Source organism: Macrobrachium nipponense, chromosome 35, assembly GCF_015104395.2.
Source record: "Macrobrachium nipponense isolate FS-2020 chromosome 35, ASM1510439v2, whole genome shotgun sequence".
NCBI classification, from domain to species: Eukaryota; Metazoa; Arthropoda; class Malacostraca; order Decapoda; family Palaemonidae; genus Macrobrachium; species Macrobrachium nipponense.
The window spans coordinates 14,546,552-14,556,791 of record NC_061096.1 but is presented as its reverse complement, the minus strand read 5'-3'; the positions used below and the strand labels follow the sequence as shown (position 1 = coordinate 14,556,791).

Below are 10,240 nucleotides of genomic sequence, written 5' to 3'. Positions count from 1 at the left end.
CGCTCTATTTAACCGTAGATAGCTGGAGGTCGGATCACGCCTTGTAGTATTTTCAGCCTCTTAAACTCCTGCCACGAATCTTAACATTCTATAGGCCAAACTTTACAAATTCTCCTGCATATAGCCTATAGGTGCCCATACTTCAGCTGCTCTGAATACCAAAGGTCTCACGTACCCATCGCAAGTTAAAAAAAAAAAAAAAAAAAAAAAAAAAAAAAAAAAGTTGCCCTGGGCATAATTCTTTATCAAAAAATCTTTATTTCATACGGGCAGGATGGCCACCCCCCCTAACGAAAGCATATTTTCTTATTAAGAACTTTTGTTATTAGACTTTTTCCTCCATGGTGTGATGTACACGAAAAGTTCGCAGGCTCTTCTGCAAGAGATACGCCTCAAGTCTCGGAAGAACTATCGGATAAGCGCCTCAAAATTACGTTTGAAGTTTCTATTAAACGACGAAAAAGGGGAATATACATATATATTTATATTTCAAAGTCCGTTTTTAGTTTTCTGTAAAAGAAAACTATTGAGATGGCTTTTTTTTTTTTTTTGTCTGTCCGTCCGCCTTCTTTCTGTGCCGCCTCAGATCTTAAAAACTGCTGAACCTAGAGGGCTGCAAATTGGTGTGTTGACCTTCCACCCCCGAGTCATCAACATACCAAACTGCAGCCTTCTAGCCTCAGTAGTTTTGATTTTATTTAAGGTTAAAGTTAGCCATAGACCAATGGCACAAGATCTTTGAAGCAAAGTAATTCAGGCCACAGTCATTTCCATTCCTTTCATTCGTTGAGGGTAAAAGCGAATATTATTGTCAACTTCTGTCTTAGAGCCTTCTTCGTATTTGTGATATTGAACTTTTAGAGCTTGAGCTTCAGCATATCTCCAATGTTTTCAAGGGTCTGAAATATCCCACTCACATTATAGAAAGAGCTATCTCTAAAGCAAAACGAATATATTACGGCATGAGTGCAGCAGGTAATCCTAATGTGGTCAAAAATAAGAAGTATTTATCCATAGCTTACAATCCGAAACTGGAAAATACCTGTTATCTTGCAAATAGTAAGCAAAAAGAAATTAAAATTACTTTCAATTTTAAAAATACTATCAGAAATAGGTTAGTGTGCAATAATAACAACAATGGCATTAGGAAAACACCCGGTGTTTATCAAATTCCCTGTGCCAATTGCCCTCAGAAATACTTTGGAGAAAGTGGGCGGAGTTTGATGTAAGACTTTCTGAACATCGTAGGGCCTATGAACTCCATGCAATGAATAATGCTCTTGTTTCACATTCATTCGTTCTAGGACACAGGATCAATTGGATTGGTGCCTCTGTCATTTTTAAGAGTGGGGATGTTGGTGTTCGTCGCTTAGTGGAAGGAGCTGCTATTAGAAAGGGGTGTGCTTTTGAACGGAACAAAACCTTCACTGATGAAGATAGTTTTACCAATTCTTTAATAACTGGCCACTTTGTCAACGATTTTAGGATTCATATGTCTGGTGATTGTGAGACCCCTGATATTGCTCCCACCTCTCTTTTATCCCAGATGACTGAGGTTACTACAGCTTCAAGTCATGGCACCGATGGAGTGTCTGCTGAGCTGGAATCACCTGAACGACCACTTCGCCGTTCCAGCCGTCACCCCAACAGAAACAACCGAACGGGGATTACCTGACCAACACTTAAATCCATCCGCCTTGAACCAGTTTTTTTTTTTTTTTTTTTTTTTTTTTTTTTGTAACGCTCCCTCCATTGTTTGACCATCAGCAGGACTGAAGAGGGATACGGACTCACGGAGCAGTATCCGAAAGTCTCTCCTTGTATTTTCACCATTGTACAATAATATATTTTAACACTACTGTGGCTTTTGATTGTCATTATTATTATTATTATTATTATTATTATTATTATTATTATTATTATTATTATTATTATTATTATTATTATTATTATTATGAAATTCTGATCTGAAGATCTGGCTCAGTAAATACCTTTCATAGGGAAGGGTAGCTAGAAGCAAAAAAAAAAAAAAAGGTTACACGACACCTGAATTAAATACAATTATAAACTGCATCGTTATTTCAAAAATTTAATTTATGCAATAAGAAGCGGTGCGTTTTCTATTCGTGGTTTTGATCATTGTTATTTTTGTATAAGAAAAATGCAGTGCAGTCACCCAAACTCTTTTCTAGAATCAGCCTAAAAAAAAAAATAAATGGTGTGGAATAAGAAGGAAAGGATTGATTTATTGATTTGTTTTGTCCTCTGGCGTAGAAATGCCTGTAGTCATTGCAGCGGGAAATAGATTTAGGCCTAACCCCCCGAATGTAGGCTCCATTTTATTGAAAGAAGACAACAGAAAATGGAGGGAATTCCTATCTTTTACGATGGAGGAGCAGAAACGTACCCGGCTTCCTGGTCTCGTGGCGGAGGTACTTGCTTTATGAGCTCAGTGGATCACTGGCCAAAATAGTACGTGCAAAAGAAAGAGAGGAAGGCCAACTAGATTCAGTTGCGAGGTGAGACAGGATCTAGAGGAGGTATCAGGACAGGGATGTTGACCTGATAAATTGTTTTTAAACCACTGATTCATTTGAATTGCAGAGAGAGTTGGTGTCCTGATGAATTGTTTTTGAACTAATTCATTTGAATTGCAGAAAGAGTTGATTCCATTGAAACAGCTCAGGGATTTTCTTTGGTACAGCTTTGGCAGTTTTGAACGATTTGATAGGAGATGGATAAATTAAAAGCTGCCTGACCAACCAAAATATTGACAAAGTGGGGAACGTTAGTTTTATGATATGAAACAGAAAGAAAGCAATCCTTGTGTACCAGCTGTGTGATGCTCTGCTTTAGCTTCAGATAGGTGCAATACTTTTTTCAATTTGTTTTCCGTTAGCTCATCAAATGTTATACTCTTTGTTATTTTTAACTCTTTCATTTACTTCCTTTTAACAGATTTGATTTATGTCCTGGTATCTGTAACTATCTTTTTGATGACACCATCCTATTTAGTGTACGATTTTATCGTCCAAAATCATGGGCTTGAGAACCCTGGAAGTAGACTCTAGACTCTAGCAACAGGCTTCTCTCGTTTCTCAAGATAGGAAGCCTGAAGAAGAAGTCGTCCTAAGGGAACCCTGAAACTTGTTATGCTTATGGAGGGTAATATATTTTGCATATTTTCTGCCCCGGGACACAGTGTGTGTGTCGTGTCTGCTTCGAGACTCTGCCTGGATTAAATTGGTGCTTCGGTAGCTCTTAGTTTCCAAGTACCAGAGGGGACAGAGGGACAAAATATGTTGGGGAGAGAGAGGGGAAGTGGGAATGATGAGGGAAGTTGCATAACAGTGATAAAAGTCGTGGACGACAAAGAACGTTGTTCGGAGAACATGTTTTGTGAGTTGAATCGACAGCCTCATAATCACCGTTAATGCCATCAGTGCGCCTAACGCTGTGTACCGTAGGAAATAAAAAAAAAAAAAAAAAAAAAAGCGCCTCAGTGGCGTGGTCGGTATGGTATTAGCGTGCCACCTCGGTGGTGTCGAGTTCGGTTCTCGGGTATTCCATTGAGGTGTGAGAGATGTGTATTTCTGGTGATAGAATTTCACTCTCGACGTGGTTCGGAAGTCACGTAAAGCCGTTGGTCCCGTTGCTGAATAACCACTGGTTCCATGCAACGTAAAAACACCATACAAACAGACAAACAAAACCGTAGGAATTAATTAAAGAGTTTTTTTACAGCGCCCCTTCGGTCCCTAGTTGCACGCACTTTTTATCCTTTTACTTTACGTCCATTACCCCTTCCCCTTTTTTTCATCCTCTCTAATTGCTATTTCTTGAGTGCAATCCTTGTCCATTATCTTACTTATTAGCCATAATCGTGAGTCTGGCAACGACATAGGACAGGCCACCACCGGGTCGAGGTTAAAGTTTCACGGGCCGCGGCTCATCAGCATTATACCGAGACTGCCGAAAGATAGATCTGTTTAGGGTGGCCTTGATTATACGGTGTGCAGAAAACTCGATTGCGCCGAAGAAACTTTGGTGCATTTTTTGACGTTGGTTTTGGATACTACTCGATAGTAAGTTGTAATTTATATATAGTAAGTGGTTCTAATCTGCCTTGATCGTATCTCTCGCTCTTGTTTTGTATAGATGGAAATGCCGTATTTGTGCCCCTCTATATATTTAATGCTGCTTGTGGTCTGGCAATCACAATGGCTTTGTCCTTGGTAGTTCTGTGGGCACGTGATAGTTGACGTAGTGATGTGGTTGTCAATCCCGCGTGGTTTTGGGTGGGTAATGACGGCACGTATATATATATATATATATATGGGTGTGTGTGTATATATATATACACAAGAGTAATACTTAAAAACAAAAGAATTCCATGCCACTCAATTTCCGCCGATGTACCAAAATTCACGTTCGTAAGAATTATTATGTCGTCATTGTAATTGTATTTTGGATCTAGTAGTATACTTGTGGGCGGAGCAAAGGAATCAAATGCCATTCAGATGAGTGTAGTGTAGTAATTCCCAGAGGAACAGCTGTCGAGTAAATGGAAGCATTAATGAACTGAATATGTATTATATACAAATTATACATACATACACACACACACATATATTTCAGTTGTATTCCACATAGGAAAATGAAAAAAGGTATATCTCAGAAAATGCCCAACAGTTTCGTCCTCCAATGGACCTCTTCTTGGAGCGTTTATTAATATATATATATATATATATATATATATATATATATAATATATATATATATATATATATATATATAATAATATAATAATAATATTATATATATATATACTATACACATATAATTATGTGTGTGTGCTGTCGAAGGACAATAAAAATTAAGTTTTTTGGTAAATTGTAAAGATAAACATCTGCTTGAGATTGTCTTACGTGAAAGTTTTATAATGATAAGATTGTCGATCAGTTCACATACTATCTCTTATTTGTTACGTATCGTATAGTATAGTATATGTATATATATATATATATATATATATATATATATATATATATATATATATATATATATATATATATATTATATATATATATATATATATATATATATATATATATATATATATATATATATATATATATATATATATATATATATATATATATATATATATATATATATATATATATATATAACGTAGTGGCTTCTTCGGCGAGTGTGTGTTTATAGAGCAATCCACAGTAATATACTTGATTAGGAAGACGAAGCATATTTGTAGAATTATTTTCAAAGGGTGGACGAAAGCTATATAACCGCTTTGTATTTATTTTCACAAATATATTTCGTCTTGATCAATAGTATATTACTGTGGATTCTTTTGTACACACGCACACACATATATAAATACACACACACATATATATATATATATATATATATATATTATATATTATATATATATATATATATATATATATATAGAGAGAGAGAGAGAGAGAGAGAGAGAGAGGCATTTCTAAAATTTTAAAATTCTCATTTATATAAGACACGATTGTCATTTCAAAGCTCTAGAGTTAAATAGCGTTCATTTTCATTTTAAATTTTTCTTTCATATCTGGAGTTATTTTTGTATAATAAGTAGAAGAAAAATCTTGTGGGTTACAAGAAAAAAATCTGATGTGTTGGAAACAAAAAAAATTGATATTCGACAGAAGTGTTGAAAAAACAAATTTTCTAAATAAAAAAATCATGGTTACTGGGTTTTCTAAAAGCACCACAATTGATGGATCTGTCTTCGATTAGTCCTCGGGATCTACGGAGCTCTTTCTTTCCTCTCCTCAGGAAGAAGTCACCTCGTAATCTGGAACGAAAAAAGGAGATAGGAACTAAGTCTTCAGGATCTGTCTTCATTAAGTCGTCAGGATCTACGGAACTCTTTCCTTTCTCTCCTCAGGAAGAAGTCTCCTCGCAATATGGAACGAAGAAAGAGAGAGAGAGGGAGAGAGAGGACTCGAGGATTCAGCCGCTCTTCTTGGATCCTGGAACCTGCCTGGATTTCGAAGACCTTCGTGTGTCATTTCCTAGAAATAAGCTTGTGTCGAGTGCCTCCAACTGCATATACAGTAATCATGTCAGTGACTTACTATGACCTTATAATCTGTTTTGAATTCCTATTCGCTTTCGCTGTGGTGCTACTAGTGGACAGTGTACTGACCGCTCTAGTAGCGATGCGAATTAATATGAATGTTTCAAATGTTGTACCTGTTGCAAATATTGCAACTGATGCTGGACCAAAGATGGAAATCGGTGCATCTGCGCAGGAAGTCGATTGCAGGAGAGTCGTCGTCCCCACCATTGTTGGCGGCTGGAGGACATTATTATGTCCTTTTGCTTTGGCCGCTGTTGGTGTTGTTGTTCTGACCTCTCTTGCAGTCTTTGTTGCCTGGAGGATGTACAAAAATCATACTAGGACCAGATATCTTGAGGAGGAGGAAGGACCATTAAGAGATCTTGAGGAATTATAGACCTTAGAGGAATATCAAGACTTCGAGGAATCAGACTATGAGGAATCAGACGTCGAGGAATCAGAGTCTGAAGAATCAGACGTTGAGGAATTAGAATTCGAGGAATCAGATACTGAGGAATCAGATTTTGTGGACTCAGACGTTGAAGAATCTGATTTATTGTTTGCAGAAGAAGACTTGCAGGAGGAGAGCGCCCTTTTGCGTAAGAAATTAAGAGAGCCCGTCAACATAATTGACGACGTAGACACACTCGTGAAAGAAAAGGAAGATGAAAAGGAGGTAACAAACGTCTGCGACAATAAGATGGAGGACATGGCTCGTCAGATCCAAGATCTATTGGCCAATGAGAAGAAAATGAAAAAATATCACGAGGTCTTGGAAGAAAAATTAAAAGACACCTTTTATTTAGTGGTGGAAATAGAAAGGCGTTTGGAATTGAAAGAAGCTGAAAAGGTAGATGTAATAAGGCTCTATGACTATCAGATGGAGGGAAAGGATCATCAGATCCACGATTTGATGGCTAAGGAGGAGACACTCAAAAACGACCACCGGATTTTGGAGGAAAAATTAGAAGACGCTCTTAGTAAGATGGAGGATATGGAAAAGTTATTGAAAGAAAAAGAAGATGAAAAGATAGATTTAATAAATCTCCATGTGGAGCAGGTCCAAAATTTGTTGGCTAACGAGGAGGCCCTACGAAAGGATAATGAGCTCTTGAAAGATAAGCTAAGAGAGGCCCTCGGTAACATGGAGAATTTGATTGCAGAAGAAAATAAAATGAAGGAAGCTGATGAGGTTTTGGAAGGAAAGTTACAGGAGGCCCTTTGTAACATAGAGGTTATGGAAACCGTTTTGAAGGAGAAGGAGCGAGAAAACACCGAGCTGACAATTCATTGTCAAACTCGGATTGAGAATATGGATCACCAAATGCAAGATTTGTTAGCTAAAGAAGAGGAACTTAAAAGGGATAAAGAGCTCTTGGAGGAGGAATTAGAGGAGGCCCATAATAGCATACGAGATATAGAAAGGCTCTTGGAGATAGAAGGAAAGGAAAAAAGAGAGCTGACAAATCTTTATAACAAAATGGTCGAGAACAACGACCATCAGATAAGAGATATGTTGGCTAACGAAGATAAACTGAAGACAGACAAAACACTCTTGGAAGAAAAACTAGAAGAGTCGGCTAATCGTATGCAGGATTTGGAAAGCCTCTTAAAGGAAAAAGAGGAGGAAAAAACAGAGATGACAAGTCTCTATGACAAAATGATTGCGACCAGAGACCAGCAGATCAAAGATTTGTTAGCTAACCAAGATAAACTGAAGGAGGAACAAGAGATATTACAAGAAAAATTAGGCAAAGCCCTCTCTAGTGTCAAAGAAGAACAAGATTTCAAAATCGAAATTAAAAAGCGATGGCTACTGGAGATAAGTGAGAAAAATAGAGAGCTCGATATGTTGAGGAAGTTATGTGAGGATTATGATGAGAGCCAGAGACATCTAGAGAAAAAATTGGGAGAAAATTTAAACGAAGTGCAGAAATTATGGCTCTCACTGAAAAAAGCAGAAGACTCACTTACGGAGACATGTAGTTTGGTGAAGGAGAAAGAAGAAGCTCTTGTTAAAGTGAGAACTCGGTGCGAGGAACAGGGCATGGAGCTTGAGAGGCTTCGACAACAGGGAATACATTTACAAGGAAAACTTCAGAAGAAGGAGGTAGATTATGAAAGTTTATCATCCCAAAGAAATGAGCTGGAAACTCTCTTACATACAGAAAAAGAGCTGTTGAGAGACAAGGAGAGGGAAATAACTGACTTGAAAATAAGATATCAGCAGATATTAGTAGAGAAGGAGCAACAAGAAAAAAGCTTGCTAGAACAGAATGACTGCTTGCAAAAAGAGGTAGCGAGCTTGCAAGTTGGCCAGGTAGTTGCTATGAGCAACGAGGAGAAATTGAAAAGCGAGTTGAAATTCGCAGAGGAAAGAGTCCTAAATTTCATGATGGCTGAGAAACAGAACCTGCATACAATTGAAAAGCTTACAAAAGAATGTGAACTGTTAAAGGAGAAATGTAGGACACTAGAGGGAAGTATGGCAAAGGCAGAAAAATGTGCCAGAGAACAGCAAAGGATGCAGGAAGAAGCATTAAGAATGCAAGATAAATACATGTTGATGGGCCTTCTCCACAGGATTGCTCAAAGGGATTTTGAGTTAGAACGCATTGCAAGGGAGGAGCATGAGATCACAGAGGCTGAAGGAGAGAAACCAGGAACTGAAAGTGAAGATCTTGGGCATGAAGATAATCAGGAGTTCAGCAATGCCCAGGATGACAATAGAGGATACTTAAGGAGGCAATGGTTGGATGTAACCAACATCGTAGAAGACATTCTGTATAGGGATGAAAGGCCTCCAGAGGAAGAAAGAGATGTAGAGCCGAACCATTAGAAGAAAATGTAACACACCAAAGTGGAACTATGGCCACATTTTATGAGGTAGAAGGTTTGTGGATTGTGAACCTGTGAAGAGAAAGTTGATCAGGATTCTTGGTTAAGGCAAGGTTCCTGCTTCTGAGGCACCACAGGGATGGATGGGTGGTCCTGATTTAGAGGAGATCAGGACTTTGTGGTGCAGGTGACGAGGTTCGTGCTTCTGAGGCACCAAGTGGATGGAGTGCTCCTGATCTGGAGGAGACCAGAAGAGGTTCCTGCTCTAGGCAGCCAATGGATAGAAAAGTGCTCCTGATTTGGAGGTGAGCAGAATTATGTGGTACACGTGACACCAGTGATGCACGTGCATTTGGCAGTATGGGTGTTCTGTGATTGACTGCTGACCTTGCAAGCCAAACCTGGGTGCAGCAGAGGAGTGCATCTTGCACAGGGTTTGCACAGGGTCCCCACAGGGTCCCCCCACCCTGTGGCCGGGTACCCCCACCCGGTGTCCTGTGTTTCCCCCAACCCTGTACAACATGCGCTTCTTTGCCTTACCTTGGTCTGACCTGCAAAGTCAGCAGCCAATCGCTGAGCACCCTCACTATCAGGTGCATGTGCCTCATTGGTGCCACCTGTACCACCTAATGCCTGCCGACCCTTCAGGCTGAGCCAAGGTGCAGCTTGGTTTAGCAGGTATGCAGCCAATAGCAGGGTACCCTCATTATCAGGTGCTTGTGCCTTACCAGTGCCACCTGTACCATTTCTCTGCCTTACCTTGGTCTGACCTGCAAAGTCAGCAGCCAATCACTGAGCACCCTCATTATCAGGTACTTGTGCCTCATTGATGCCACAAGTACTAAATGATGACTGACAACTGTGCAGGCTGAGCTAAGCTGGCAGCTACAGTGTGGATGCCTAAAAAGGGCCCACCCCTTGTGTGGCCTGCACTTCACAGCCTCACCTTGGTTTAGCAAGTCAGGTCAGCTGCCAATACCAGGACACCTTACAATCGGGTGTTTGTGCCTCACTAGTTCCACCTGTACCTTGTGCGGCTGCCAACCTTTCAGGTTGAGCTAAGGTGTAGCTGCAGAGTGCATGCCTCACCGGGTCCCACCCCTTGTGTGGCCTGCACTTCACAGTTTCACCTTGGTTTAGCAAGTCAGGTCAGCTGCCAATACCAGGGCACCTTACAATCAGGTGCTTGTGCCTCACTAGTTCCACCTGTACCTTGTGTGGCTGCCAACCTTTCAGGTTGAGCTAAGGTGTAGCTGCAGAGTGCATGCCTCACCGGGT

General features: G+C 39.5%; 1 protein-coding gene across 1 annotated transcript; it reads left to right on the top strand.

Moving 5' to 3' along the window:
• The first annotated feature begins 6,224 nt into the window (after positions 1 to 6,224).
• Positions 6,225 to 8,963, top strand: LOC135208284 (trichohyalin-like). Its single transcript, XM_064240388.1, has 2 exons — positions 6,225 to 6,353; positions 6,522 to 8,963. The coding sequence occupies exons 1-2, from the start codon at positions 6,225 to 6,227 to the stop codon at positions 8,961 to 8,963; spliced, it is 2,571 nt and encodes an 856-aa protein (XP_064096458.1).
• The last annotated feature ends 1,277 nt before the right edge of the window (positions 8,964 to 10,240 follow it).

Coding starts and splice junctions, on each gene's coding strand:
- LOC135208284 (XM_064240388.1), top strand. CDS start 6,225: ATGCGAATTAATATGAATGTTTCAAATGTTGTACCTGTTGCAAATATT. Junction 6,354..6,521: donor GAGTCGTCGTCCCCACCATT/GTTGGCGGCTGG, acceptor GAGGAATTATAG/ACCTTAGAGGAATATCAAGA.